Here is a 16,298-nt window from a genome sequence, read left to right on the forward strand (position 1 = left end):
TTAGAAAGAGCAAAGTGTAATATATTTATATCATAACACTATAGAATCACAGATATGTCATTTCTGTAACGTGATGTTCTACTTTTTAAATTAATGTCATAAAACCTCAATATTATGTTGAAAGAACAGCTAGAAACTTTTGTAAAAAAAGCTGTTGAAAAACACCCAACCTGACAGATTTAAAAAATATCTTAAACAATCCAACCGACGTAAAAGTTTTGTAACAACGATGTTCCAATTAAAATACATTAATTAGCTTTGTCATTTGTAATCTAGTTACGCGAAAAGGGAAAAAAAACGACGAAAATCTTGTTTTTTTTTTTTAATTAATGTAATTTTATACTCAGAATTTTCGTAGCATATTTTTAGTACTCGTTTATACGTACGTCAACAAAATCGTAAACGGTAATACGCGAATATTTATTTTATTTAACTCTTTTGTGTAGCTGCTGACGTATCGGACAAGAATTGGCATACATTGGTTATATGATTTTGCGAATTTCGTACGCAGATCGTGATTCCAGAAATCGGACAAGACTTCCCAGAGGTGAGCCAGGAGAAAAATGCCGTAAGTGCAACTAATGCTTCATGTGAGAACGATCCCACATTCTGCGATAAGAATCCGTTTTTTTCTCCATACGTGGAAACCTTCAGGAAGGTATATACCTCTCCAACCCGTGCCGACCATGGCCGATTTCGGCATGGTTAGGATGGGGGATTATGTCGAGTGTAATCGTTATAACGCATCCGAGGCCCCTTCCATGTTCTGCTCCACTAGTAGCTCGGCTCATCCGAGCGTAGCTCTCCTCAATGGGCGAAAGTACTCCCAGGATTGTGCACTATCTTTAAAGCCCGGGGCTTCGGGTCTGTGGGAGGACGGTTACGGTCCAAGACGGGATCTTCGTTATCTCTGCCATGTGGGATCGGCCCATTCTCATTCCCCCTCCACAATCTCCTCACAGAATGATATTACGCAACTCCACGCCGATATAAGAATCCCATTCCAAATAAGTAGATTAAACGTTTTAGCTCCATAATACTGTATTTTATTTGAACACCTGGGTTCCAATATTAAAAGCATCAAGGCCAGTACGAACAGACACAAAACACACATCTTGGTCGACAGAGTTTAAGTAAGGAATAGCTAATTGCTCTTATTTTTAAATACAGCTTACCAGAGAAGACGGTAATTTGGATCTTTTTTTTGTTCAGTACGTGGATGATGAAATCGGGAATTGTTTCTCAACTATCGTATTCTATAATTGAGCGTCTTTGGGAGCCTATATAGATATTCCTTCTTTATTTAAAAAGTTGCGTGACTTTATAATATTTTCATTTTATCATATAGTGAAAGAGACACGTTAATATGAAGTCCTTTATACCGTTCTTGAAAGTTAATAAGTTTCCAGATTCGATATGAGTTTCGTATTAATATGAGGAAAGTATCTTCTGAGTGAGCTGGGCACTTTATGAATCGTTATATTATTATTTTGAATTTTTATATATATTTTAGTTTACTTAGTGGGTTTTGTGCAAGCCCGTCTGGGTTGGTATCACCCACTCATCATATATTTTACCGCCAAGCAGCAATACTTGGCATTTTTGTTTTCCAGTTAAAAGGATAAGTGAGCCAGTACAACTAGGCACAAGGGACATTACACCCAAGGTTGGCGGTGCATTGTTTATGTAGCCTAAATGTAACATAACAAAAACAAAAAAGAAATACCTACGAATGATAAAACTGAGATCATGTTTATATTATTTATAATTTATAAGACAAATACAGGCTATTGAAAGATGAGGTCTGAATGACGGATTGCGCACGCGGAATCCAACGCGTAAAAAATACCTAAAAAGTTTGAACCTGTCCGATTCGCGAGGGGCCATGCACATGATCAATTGCGTTAGAATGGATTTGCGTGGTTAGGTGGGGTTAGCGTGCTCGGTGCACCGTCACTCGGGAGATACACTCAAGTAAATTATCTGAACCTGCAGTTTCTAAGAAGATTCCTTCAAAATCATTATAAATAGGTACACATTTAATAATTAGTAAGAAAAATTTGTAAATGTTTATCTTAGTACAGTTAATTTATATACAAATCTCAAATTAAGAAGTTTTTTAAATTAGATTCAATGATGCTCGCAGTATTTGATCGTACGATCATCACTTAAATTCTACGTGGTATATCCCCTTTACTATCCCGGCTCTTGTTTCGTGACTTACGAATAAAATACACTGTTAAAAAGCTTTATGTCATTCAAACGTCGTTAGTTGTATCAGAAGTTTTTTTCTACCATATTTCTGGTTATGATATTATTATGCTTATAACTCTTGGCGAGTCTACTCGACTCCGGATCTGACAGGTCATTAGTTTTTATGAGAGCGATTACAACCTGACCCAACATAAATTGCATATCGAGTAAAATTTAGTTTGTCGTACATTGTATCCATTGTCAATAAATTGTTTATTACAGTTTAAGCTTTTGTTGCTTCACTATAATGTTCTGCACGCTCCGTTTGCCTTTTGTTTTAAAATCTGAGCTACAAATTCATCGCTATTACTCCTGTTATCAGACACACAGTTAGCAGTTTTTTTTACCTATGTGTCTTAAGCCTAAGACTTTAGCGAAATCCCAAAAAAGTTCAAATAGTTTGAATTAAAAAAAAACATTTGTAATAACTGTTGATGTATGTATTACAGCGTTTCCATAATTCAATATAAAGATGTTCTCTCGAGGTTTGAAAATAAATAAATACATTTTTTTAGTTAAGAAAAATTAAATAATAATAATAGAGCCGAGTTTCTTCCGTCGGTTCTTTACAGATCTGAAGTATTTCGAGTATGCAAATATTGAATCAACATTGTGACCTTGATTATAAAAATCAATAATTGCATCTTAAATAATTAATTGAGTTGAACACAGATATAATAATATTAAATATAACAGGCAAAGTACCACTTATGTCTGTACCACAACTGGTTTAAGGTTCTTTTCTTTTGACGAGTTCTGGAGCGTTCCCACCACATCGATTCGGGTTCGATACACATGTAAGAGATTCTCATTTACCACATGACACAGGACACAGGAGATGAATTATAAATACATATAATGACATACAGTACATGAAGTTTAGTAATACTTTACTGTGCTTAAACTTCAGCCGATCGCAAACTTCGATGAAGATTGTGATGTTATGTAATCTAGGCCTATTGATTGATTATCAACGTATCAACGCAACGCAAATCTATAAAGCTAGAATTTGAATTTAGAATAGGTTTATTTTATAACGTAATCATCCGCTGAGGATTTTTGGAAATTTCAACTGTAAGCAGGGTTATGAGATTTTCTTTGAGTATTAGCCCTACGAAGGCGGAAAAGGCTATAATGATACCCTTTGTATTTTTTTATATTTAATAATTTGACGGATTTTCTCTTCCCTAACTAAAACATACTCATTGCTCTTTATATAATATAACATAACTTATTCTTCACCATTACTATACTTCCAATTTATGTTCAAACAGCGCCTTAGAAGAACTTTTGAATCGTGTTAAAATAAATCATTAGACCAATTTCGTTCCATTGCGAGCTGATCGCTTAACGAGTGAGTACAAACCGTAGATCTCTTGACTATCGTACACGCTATGACAAGTGGAAAATTAATATCCACGGCACGTTTCATGTGTTTATATAGTATTATTAATATATATTCATACGGTTCAGTTCAGGATGTGACCTCGTTAGCGGAGTCAGCGAAGGCAGACAATATTCCGTGCAATCAATCCGCCCTCGGAACTAGGTCGACTGTCTTACGTTCTGTAGATTAAAAACTATATTGGAGATTCCTAGCAGACAACTGCTTGTATTGATTTATAAAATAAATAATTAAGTATAATCTTCATTCATAAAAAAAGCTCTAAAACGCATATTAATTGTAAGTAGATTATTTTAAAATAACCAGCTATACTGTTACAGTCCTTAAGCAGTATAGAGATAAGTGTGACTTTTCCATGACTGTCTGATGACAGGAAAATTACAAAATAGTGCTATTTTTGTTTTATATATATATTTATTTTCTAAATAAATCAATCTCTCATAACGAAATTAATGACTTTGTTTAATAAACTCAAACTCCATTATTCAATATAGAAGCATTACACTTAATTATTGATGGTCAAATTAAACACTACCACCGGTTCGGAAAAAGGAACACCCTGACCTGAGAAGAACTCTTAGTCGTCTCACGCACACTAAGACATCTATTAAGTACTCACGTCACTCACTTACACTAATGCTCGTCGATAACGATATTTTAAAGTGGAGGGGAGCGCCTTTGTGAATGAATAAATCTGTGCTCACTATTACTTATTATTAATAAATAAATAAATAATTATTATACATTCTATATGAGGAGTTAGTTGTAAGGTACCTCATTTATTTTTCTATACTTCTAATAAAGTGTATGCATAAATTCGGTATCGATACAATATTAGTCAGGATACTAGTACAGAAACCAGTTCGTATATTATATATGTGTGTATGTGTGCTAAGATAAGCAAATGATGACATAGGTCTAAAATAACTAAATATAAAAAAAACGATTAATTTCTTGAAATAAATAAAGAATTATTTTATTTATATATTTTCTTTCATATTGTATACATTGAAATGTATGTACATGACACCGGATCCAGTTCCACAAATAACCGACTAAAGTTAATCGTACTTCTAAAATACCGAGATAGGATATTTGAACCACCAAAATGTCACGTTCGCATCTGCACAAACAACTCTCCAGCTTTTTAAGTGCTTCTCATATTTTACGTTTGTTTCCATCTGTGAGAGAAAACATCATTAGGTTTTTACGTATTCAAAATTTTGACGAGACCAAAAGATAGAACAGTTCGATGATGTCGTTGCTCGGATTTCTTTGCTTACATAAAATATTACGTGCCGGTGATTCATTGACTTAGCTTGTCATTTCGTAATTTCTAATAATGGTATTAGATAGGCTCACGATGCTTGAATGATATCAATATTTAAGGAATTATTGTTATTCTCAATGTCAGAAATGGTTACTATGGTTAAATGGTTACTATATTACAACAACGATAGTTAGAAAGTATTAAAATAACAATATGTACATAGTAAATTTTACTTTAACGTAATAGGATCGCGCCTAAAGCCAGCAAAATTTCCCTTTCCGCCGCACGTCCCTCCCACGCCCCTCTCGTAGGCGATCTCATTTCTATGCTATAACAACCGGCAGTATTGTATTTTTGTTTTTAAGTAGCCCATGTTTAATAAATTACTAGTTGTCTCCCGCGGCTTCGCTCGCTTTTCAGGGGTTGGTTGTCATGTGTTAGTTAAAAAAAGTAAAAAAGCTTCACGCCAAATTTCGTCAAATTCGGTTCATTGGTTTGGCAGTCAAAAGAGCGGCAGACAGACAGACATACGCAGTATAGTATAGCATACTTTCACATTTATAATATTAGTATAGATTCTGACGATGTTGTAGTTCTTCAAACTATACGAAAATACAAAGCCCAATTTTTTTCATAGTCCTCTCGTCTCAACGATGCTGATTACAACCGATTTAAGATTTAACCCTATCAACTAGCCATTAGAACAACGTTATGATTTAATAATACCTACATCCTGTTATAATGGAGGTCGGAGCAGAAAAATGAAGTTAGCTTTTTTAAGCATTTACATAAATTTCTCGTAATAAGATAAAAAGAACCATTTATGGTATAACCATTTTCATTTATGATCATGAAAACTTAAAAGACTTCAACAAAGTTGAAAATTAGGTCAATCAGCCGGCGGTTGGTCGGCACGGCAGGGCTTGTGTTTTTTTTTTCTTTAATAAGGCAGTCGAGCAAATTAGCCATGGGCCTAATGTACCTGATGACCTTTCCCTGTAAAAACTGGCATTGCAAGAAATATAAAACACTTCTGCCAACGTCACTGTGTTGAAAGCCAAGGAATATAGAATGTTGATAGATAGATAGATCGCTCTTTTAGCGATAAGACCGCCTTTTGTACCGTGTTTTCTATTTTGTTGTGTTGCTTCTTGTATTTTTTTTGTTTCGGTGTACAATAAAGTATATTTATCTTATGTTATAATTATTTATGAGTAAACTCAAAGTCTAAGTATTTTAACTCTTTTCATCTTAAGTCAATACTAATAATAATTATTAAACATATTTTAAAATAAATAAATTACATACAATATCACTGCATTGCTATTTTGATGGTCAGTTGAAGACTCAGAAATTTCTTCGAATACTCTATTGGTATTTACCTAATTTGTAATTTTCCAATTGCTCAAATAAAGTTGACTTTAGTTGCCTTTATAGCGCCATAGACGAGTTCTAGGCTTCACCATAAAATTGAGGGTGTTTCCTATGCGCTTTTTATAATTTGTACTTAATATTTCATCCAATAATCTTCGTCTAATGATCTTTTCATTTGATATATATTACTCAAATAAATAATGAATGCATATTATGTATGCATATTATATATATTATATAAATTATCTCTCGGATTTTTTTTACCCCTTCATTTAAACTTAACGCTTCTGTTAGGAGTGGGAGCGACAATAGCCCAAGAGGTCAGGATCCTGCGACTTTTTAATCGCTAGGCGGCCCTTAAGTCACTATTAACGCTTATATTTTTATACAAATGCTTAAAATACATAATCTCATTAACAAGTTTAATGGATGAAAAATTCCTAATATCTGATATAATTATATCATTTGCAAATCCTAGCTTGTAATTACCGGAATTATTGCATAAAGCTTGTAATATTACAAGCTATATGCTAGTATATTTATGTTGTCTGATGTACCGCAGAAAGGCACGGATGGGTGGACAAACATGCTTATAGGAAGTGATATAATTGTGTGTATAATCTAAATTAGTAGAACAGATAACCACATGCTTAGTGAAATGATATTATGTAATATCTTGGTATTTTTGATTATGATATTATAAAGCTTTGGCCGATTTTCGAATTCAAGGAAAAGCAAGATACCTAGATATTTCTACCTGGCTAGTGATGGCTGTTGGTTGGTTACGCAGAAGATAATATTATAGTCCACAAATGTTTGCGTAAACATAGATTCGAACGGATAATCCGAGGTTGACAATCCGACACAAGTCAAGGGCTTTACATATTTTCCGAGGAATATAATAAATATTATTGTTTGTACATTTGTCCTCTCTGCGTTTCTAAACTATTTATCGGATTGTGATGAAATTTTGGTAAAATATTTTTCGTACAAGAGCAAAGTAACATGAACATGAACATCTAGCTCAGTCGATCCTAAGGATGCTCCACAACACTAACGTTTTACTAATAAAACTATTAGGTGCCACTGGTAACCATATTTATTCAAAAAATTTATAAATGCTATATGCAAACAATTAGCGAATCTTGCCATCGCGATTCAGAATTATCTACATTTTGACATAACGCCATCTAGTATTTACAAGATGAAATATGTACATTAATTACGTATACATACATCGCCCCCCAAGGGCAAAGTGCAACTTTGTCCTTTAACATAACATATATTAATAATAATATTTGATAATAAAACAAACAGAACTAATAAAAAATAATGTTAAAATTTTAGTTCTTTGTTACAGGCAAGAAACACAACTCAGATATTGGTCTTTTTAATGTTCCACTTTTAGTTTTAAGACTAACTACTCTGACAATATTGTCTGCACCAGAATGAGTAGCTATGACTCTACCATAGAGTCAGCGACATGGAGGTAAATTATCCTTCTTTACTATAACCATGTCCCCGATAATAGTTTGAGGATTGTTATTAACAGCCCATTTATAGCGTTATAAGAATCGATTTAAATACTCTTTTGACCACTTTCGCCAAAAGGCTTGCAACATTCTTTGAGTGTGTTGCCATCTTCTCAGACTGCTTATAGATATTTCTAATCACACTTTATACTTTTACAGTTTCTTATTCAGTTTCTAATTCTTTTGGTTTATGATAAATAATGGATTCACAAGTAATTAATTTCGGCCCACGAAACCATAACTCATTATTCACCAGATCAGGTGGTTTCATTCCTCGAGATGCATAATCAGCTGGATTTTCCTTCGAAGTCACATAACACCACGTCTGCGGATCTAAGCTACTTAATATTTCAGACACTCGATTTGCTACAAAAACATTCCATCTGCTTGGGTGACTATTTAGCCACGCAAGTACAATTGTGGAGTCGGTCCACGCATGAAGATTGTGTTTTTCAATTTTCATGACTCTTGCAACTTCGATTATCAACCTTGTAGGCAAAACAGCTCCACACAATTCTAAACGAGGTATTGAGACCTGCTTTACTGGTGCCACCTTTGTTTTAGCAGTAACCAAAGACGTGTTGACCTTTCCTTCAGAATCAATCACACGGACGTACACCGCTGCTGCATATGCTGTTTTGGATGCGTCGCAAAATCCGTGTAATTCAACTAGATTATCATTTGACTTTGTCCCAACCCACCTTGGTAAGCGAATATTACCTAATACAATCTGTTCTTCACGGTAAGTTAACCATTCTTGTAATAAATTTTCTGGAATTTCCTCATCCCAATCCAATCCTGCCAACCACAGCTTTTGTATCATTACCTTTGCTATGATAAGGCTTGGCCCTACCCACCCAAGTGGATCGTAGAGTCGTGAAATATCAGATATAATTTTTCTTTTCGTTACAGGTTTCTGCAAATGAGGAAGGCTTACTGCGTAGCGGAAGGTGTCATCACTGCGGTTCCAAGTAAGTCCCAAAATTTTTGTTATTTCATTTTCTTTTATTTTTATTTCTTCCTTTATATCATTTTCCCTATTTTCCTTTTGATTCATCTCCATTACTAGGCTATCATCATTGCTATTCCACTTTTGTCTTGAAAACCCTGCTTTTCCCAATAGTTCGTTCATTTCCACAAATACTTGTTTACCTTCTTCGCAGGTTTGAACTCCCGTCATAAGATCATCTACATAAAAATCGTTGAACACTCTTTCGACTGCCAACGGATAATCAGCACTATGATCATGAGCAACTTGTTGAAGAGCCTTTACTGCTAGATATGGAGCAGAAGATGTGCCAAAAGTAACTCGAGTATGCCTATAATATTTTATAGGCTCGTTTTTATTATTTCTCCACAGTATTCTCTGACAATCTGCATCTTGCCTTTCCACTTTAACTTGCCGATACATCTTTACGATGTCAGCTGACATACAAATTGGTGAACACCTCCACTGCATGATTATATGCCGCAACTCTGGCTGCAAGGTAGGTCCAACCAACAACTGATCATTGAGTGATAGGTTGTTTTTGCCTTTGCAGGATGCATCGTAAACAATTCTGACCTTCGTAGTTTCTTTATCATTTCTGACAACGGCGTGATGTGGTAAGTATATAGCCCTAAGATCATTTATATCTTCTGGTGGTACTTCTTCCATGTGATCCAGCTTAAGATATTCACTTATTACCTCGTGATATTTTGTTTTCAGAATCGGGTCCTTGCTGAACTTGACTTCTAGCGATTTAAGACGTTTTTCGGCTATGTCTCTAGATCCTGTGACTTCGGGATATCCATTTTTGAAAGGAAGCCGAACTATATACCGCCCACTGGGATCTCTTTTGGTAGTCTGAGTGAAAAGTTGTTCGCAAAGCCTTTCTTCCTCTGTAAGCATGCTGGATTTTTGTTTCGGAACGTCTGATTCAAGTTCCCAAAATTTCTTCAATAAATCCTCACTTTCGCAGCAATGCATTACACTTATACGAGATGAGGGCTTGATGTTGCAGCTTACAGTACCGGACAGAATCCAGCCGAGACTGGTTGCTTGTGCTATCAGCGTTCCTTCAGGATTTTTCTTCATACCTTCCTGCAGAATTACTCCATATACGTCCGCACCCAAGAGAAGATCAATATGATTTGAATTGAAGTACTCCGGATCAGCTAGCATTAAGCCTTTAAGTTCCTGCCATTCTTTGGCTTCCACTCTTCTAGTTGGCAAGAGAGAGGTTATATTCTTTACCACGTGTGCGTTTATTAAAATTTTAAAATCTGGTTTGTACCGAGACTTTATTTCCATGGTGACCATAGTCTTAGAGACTATTACCTTATTTCCTCCCAGCCCTGCTATATGACTGGTGAAAACAGTTTTCTTTAAACCCAAATATTGTACGGTAGATTCGGTTACAAATGAAGCCTGCGACCCCTGGTCTAGGAGCGCCCGAATGCTGTACTCATTACCATTCCTACATATAGCCTTGACTAAAGCCGTGGCAAGTAGCACTTGTTGTTGTTTCTTACCGGCTGCAACACAAGACATCATAAAGGATGATGGAGAGGCATTCGAAGATGAGGTTGTGGCACCTTCTGAAGAATTAACAACACACTCAGTCTTGTTTTCCTCAGATGAATTAGCATCCTTAGGATGCAATAGCGAATGATGAGTCCGCTTGCAAATACTACACCTAACAGGTGTCCGACACTCCTTGGCAGAGTGATTGCTTCCTAAACAATTGAAGCAAACATTATTGTCATAAACAAATTTACGACGAGATTCAACAGTTTCTTTACGGAACATTTTACATTTACTTAATTTATGACCTTCCGAACATAACGGACATGTTACAGAACTTGCAACATGAAGTGTTTTTACTTTACAATTATTTTGAAATTTGTTTTCTGGTTTTGAAACCGGGCCCAAAAACTCGATAGCGCGAAATCTATTTGTTAAAAAATCTTTAAATTGAGTATAGGTGGGAAGTTCGACTGACGAAATATTTGATGATACACTAAACTCCCATTGACGTCGAGACTCTGGATCCAGCTTCAGAGTAAGGATATGAATTATTAAAACATCCCAGCTATTTACATCTATACCTAGATTTTTGAGAGTAACTAAACAATCATTAGTGGTGTTAACTAGATCTTTTAATGCATTCGCCGACTCGAATGACATATTCTTTTGGCTAAAGAGTCGTTTTAAAACGTGGTGGCAGATGTATTTTTTATTGTTATACCTTTCCTCTAGTAACTGCCAGCACCTTTCAAAATTTGACTCTTGAATTGGCATATGCCTCAAAAGTTGCTCCGCTTCACCCGCAAGATGTCCCTTCAAATAATGTAACTTTTGTACATTGTCTAAAGATACATTTTGAATTATTAAAGATTTGAAAAGATCTTTAAAAGAAGCCCATTCTGAGTAAACTCCTGAAAAGGTAGGAATATTAATTTTGGGTAATTTTACCTGAGCAGCTCTTGTGCTTACATTGTCAGATCCACTTCCACATTGTGTCATATTAAACTCTACCAACTTAGACTTTAATTCACATTTGTATTCCAAATAAATTTCCTCAGTTTCATTATATTTGTCAGACATTACATAATTTGAAGTATTTAAAGTTTTAGGTTCGTAATTTCTCATTAAATCCTTATGACCACATAAGAATTCAAGCCACAATTGATCAATAGCCTCTAACCTTCCTTCTATATAAGCCTTTGTTAACCGGTCTTTAGGGCTTTTCTTAAAATTCAACCTTGATTTACACATACGCGTGGACTCTACTACCACTTACCATCAGGTGGAGCAGAGTCATTTGCCCTCCCGGGCAATAAAAAAAAAAAAAAAAAAAAAAAAAAAAAAAAAAAAAAAAAAAAAAGGCTTTGACTTGAAAAAAAAACTAATTTTTTTCCTTATATGTTTCTCCTTCAATATAAACGTTTTTTGTAGACTCTTATTTTACCCGTGACTCATTCTATATATACGTATCTCGTAATAAAATAGAGAAAATGCAATAATTTGACTCGGTTACTTTGTTTACGTTAAAAAAAAGATTTCTATTTATATTAAGTATTAAATATCCACTTAATTATCTTAGTCAGAAGTTCAATAGAAATATCAACAAAGCATAAATTAATACGAGATCCGACAGATTGAGGCATGACACCTGGTGGCCAAAACAGAAACTAGTTTAAGGTAACTATTATAAACTAAACTTGTAACATCAAGTTTCCGAATTCACAAAGTTTATACATTCAGCTTGAAACAGGGTATTGATTTCCATAATAAAATCCAATGGATACTGCTTATGATATTCAAATTTGTTTAAGAATTTTAATAAAATAGATGATTTTTATTGCAAAGTCATATACAGATAAAAAGTATGGAGTTAGCTTTCGTTGATCTTGTATGATCTTATATGTATTGAAATTTAATTAATTATAAGATTAACTACAAAGTTTCTTGTTGGTCTTTCGACATGGTAGCAGATTTACTTTGCAAACGATTCAAAAGATCCTACAACACTAAATATATTTTGATTTTGAATACATAAGTTAAACTATATAAGATATAATAAATATGACTTTGTTGTGTGACTTGTTTCTTCCATATTTTATGTATTAAATGACAGACACAATAAATTAAATCAACGTTATTTGAGGATAATTACAGGACAATAACAAAATTGTTATTAAAATCCCGTGCGAGTTAAAATAAATTAACAATATATAAGTTTAATTAATAAACAATATATAAGTTTAATTAAAGAGACAAAGATATCAAGAAATTAAAATATAGTTTACTCTACTGCAAAACCACAAAAAAAATCGTTCCATGAAGATTATTTTAATTCTAAAAAACGATCAGGTTATTTTTTTGATTTTAGAACACAAATCAAGCTCTTTATAACTTAATTTAAATATCGGCTTTGTACAGTCAATAAGTACCGACTAGATTGAATGTCGAGTGAGCTCTTGTTTAAACAACAGTTTGCCATTTGTTTTTTTAAGTACCATCAATAGACATTGGCGCTGTAAGGAATATTAACCATCCACTGCATCGCCTGTCGTTACACTGTTTCACTCAGCCTTCAACCCGGAACACAAAAATATTAAGAATAACACAATATCTAAATCTTCAGCCAAAATTTACGTTACTGGTTCATTTCGGTCCGTTAAATAATAGTTACTACACAAATTATAAGAAGTTCGAGATGATTATATTAAATAAAAATATTCATCTATATTCATATTTTTCATGATAAAATTTCTCATTAAATTCATTGATAACCGAAAATTATTTCATATTAAGTTCTGAAGAACATGAATATTTCTATAGATATTAAAGTCGTCCTTCATCCCTCATCATCCTTCTTACTCACGTCATTGATATGATTTAGGAAACATTTATGGGAACATATTTAGATAACTTGACGTCATACAGGATATGGAGTAGGCAATTTAAAATATCGCAACTAGACAAAAAATTACCCATACCTCCTGTCACCACTGGAGGCAATAAAAATTTAATATATTAATGAAAATTCTAATGGGTCTCCCGCTAAACTTCGCGTTTATTCAAAAGGTTTTTTAAGAATTTCCTAAGTAAACCTATTATTAACTTTTGATTAAATTTCATTGTAAACTGCAAGTCTACATTTGGCACAAAATTAAACCTTTAGTTAAGTGTAATTTAATAAATTGCAATCAAGAATCGTCTTTATTTTTCCCGCATATACGGCTGGAGCTCTTTAAAATAAGACCACAGCTGCTTTTTATATGCAGCTACCGTCCCATAATCACTTGGACAAAAATCGGCTTACGCTATTAATATATAAGATAATAACATATTTTATTGATCTTTTCTTTAATTATTAGTACATAATATTTGTAGTTAACTATGACACAATTTACGCCCCGAATTTATTAAATCGAAAAAAAATATATAGTATTATTTTATTTATTTTAACAAAATGTACAGTACCCATTACATGATTTTTAAAAATAAGATGACGTTTTATTTGTTATTCTGTGATTTGATTTGATTTGACTTACACCGTGAGACGCAGAGGATTTCATTCGAAGCTTGAGTTACAATATCGTTATATCTATAAGTATATGCACTTCGCAGTTTTACCCGCTTTAAATTAAGACAATTGACATGCGTGAATTTTAAGTTCTTTAATCATATTTGAAATTAATCAAAATCAAAATCTTCTTAATGCAAGCAATATTGACTTTGTAAGGATTTAGTATCGTTATTTTGACTTTACTTTGACATTACCCATCGTTCTTTCGAGAAAACAATTTAACAAGAATGATCTTTTTAGTATAAAAAGGAACTTAAACAAAATGCTGATAAGAATGATGTACAGGAGGTGGCCGTACCGATAAGACAACGATCTCTCCAAGACGGTATTGAGGTAGAGAAAAAAAGAAAGGTTAACACAAGTTAAAAAGAAATGCTTTATATAAGGTGTTGTCTGTCTGACTATCTGCTTCTGACCGATTCCGCAGAACAGAGACTAGCCAATATTACAGGCGAAAGAACTTGCTAAACTCAGAAATAAAGTGATGTTTCTTACGTTTTCTTATATTATTTTATAATAATTATAGTGAATGTTTTACACGACGCCCAATAAAATCCTATATAACATTAACAGCCTGTAAATTTCCCACTGCTGGGCTAAGGCCTTCTTTCCTTTTAAGGAGAAGGTTTGGAGCATATTCCACGCTGCTCCAAGGCATTTTGGTGGATACACATGTGACAGAATTTGGTTCCCTCACGATGTTTTCCTTCACCGCCGAGTACGAGATGAATTATAAACACAAATTAAGCACATGAAAATTCAGTGGTGCTTGCCTGGGTTTGAACCCGCAATCATCGGTTAAGATGTACGCGTTCTAACCACTAGGCCATCTCAGCGAAATCATATATCTATTCCTTCAATTTTCCCGCCATGACGAGTATCTGTCAATGTTAATGTTGCCAGATTAAAAAGACAATACTATACTAATTATTATACAAAGTGACAGACAGATATTCGTCTGTAATATATATATATTATAAATATTCGTATAATATTTCATATCAAGCATTACATTTAATGGAGTTTTACACAGGAGAGTTTGTGCACGAGTGTCCAAAACTAACTCACTCTATATTCCCACACAGTGATGACGATCTGATGTAAGGGCAAACCGTCACCTTGGAAAGAGTTCCCCAATCAACGCTTTACGTGATTTTCGAGGGGACGACTTCTTGGATCTTTATTATTAGTGAAGTTGGGAATATAACTTTTAATAATATGCTTTTATCATTTATTTGTATTGCAGTTCCAATGAAAAATAACCGTCAAAATAATCAATCACTAAATTCCCTCGGCATCTACTCAATTTATTAGATATTTCTACATATGTCAACGTTTCGATCAATCTAAGTCAAATACATTTTCGTTTATAAAGCTTTAATTTTGAGACCTATCATAAATAAAATTTCTACAGTATAAGGATATTATTCCGCTAAAAAGAAATACGTGAATTCTTAATTTTTTTTTTTCTTTTATTGTTTCTAAACATTTTATAGATGATAAAAACTACACAAATCATTTAAATGTCTAAAATAAAACTAAAATATACTCTATTCGTTGTTACTTTTATTAATAAATTCTATATGATTGTAAATGGGGAGCAAAATTTATATATGATTCGCTTTTGCAGATATTATTAAGCTGTATTAGTGCGATAAGAAACATTAAGAACCGCGCCTGAAATTAATTAGAAAAAAGGGTATAGTAGAACTCCTCATGTCTGCATCTACGGCTTACGTTCACAATTTAGAAGACTAAAGACAAAAACTAAAATATCAATACAATTATATCCAGATGTCTGATCACATGTGTAGCTGTGTATATATTACTACATTGTAAAATAAAAAATAATGTTGATTATGGTATTCGCTACTAAAGCATGGTCTTCTAGCGATATGGCTTATTTTGAAGATTAACGTTCCACGTTAACATTTAACACACACGACCACACGCGCACATACATGAAAAAAAATATGTTTTAATGCTGACGTCAAAGATAATAAAGAATCCCGGGAAGTGATAAAAATAGGGCCTTTATATCGGACACTGAAGTCACGTAAGTGATGAATGAAAATATGAATAGGCACTATCATCATATCACGGGTTACGGTTGTTTTTTTTTATTAAATCAACGGATTCGATATCCACTTTCCAGCTAGTAAATCAGTATCGGTTTTTATTAAAATCGAGGCCCAAATTTCTTCGAGCATTTTTTCGATATTCCTTTTATATTCGGAAATTGTCATCTACGCACACGTCATCAGCGTTATGTCTATACGATCTCACTGGAAATAAGAGATTTATTTTTACTATTTCTTACCTATTTCGTTTTATTGCATTATCATTTTAATAAAATACCAATAATTAATTTTAATTTTTATTTT

The 16,298-nt window shown here is 33.6% G+C and overlaps 1 protein-coding gene across 1 annotated transcript; it reads right to left on the minus strand.

The window, feature by feature from the left end:
* Positions 1-7,997: 7,997 nt before the first annotated feature.
* Positions 7,998-10,625, minus strand: LOC125072117. Its single transcript, XM_047682629.1, has one exon. The coding sequence runs from the start codon at positions 10,623-10,625 to the stop codon at positions 7,998-8,000; it is 2,628 nt and encodes an 875-aa protein (XP_047538585.1).
* Positions 10,626-16,298: the final 5,673 nt, after the last annotated feature.

This window comes from Vanessa atalanta, chromosome 20 (assembly GCF_905147765.1).
Source record: "Vanessa atalanta chromosome 20, ilVanAtal1.2, whole genome shotgun sequence".
Classification (NCBI taxonomy): Eukaryota; Metazoa; Arthropoda; class Insecta; order Lepidoptera; family Nymphalidae; genus Vanessa; species Vanessa atalanta.

What these genes read in the sequence shown, in the direction of transcription:
- LOC125072117 (XM_047682629.1), bottom strand. Translation starts at nt 10,625, where the DNA reads ATGTTCCGTAAAGAAACTGTTGAATCTCGTCGTAAATTTGTTTATGAC.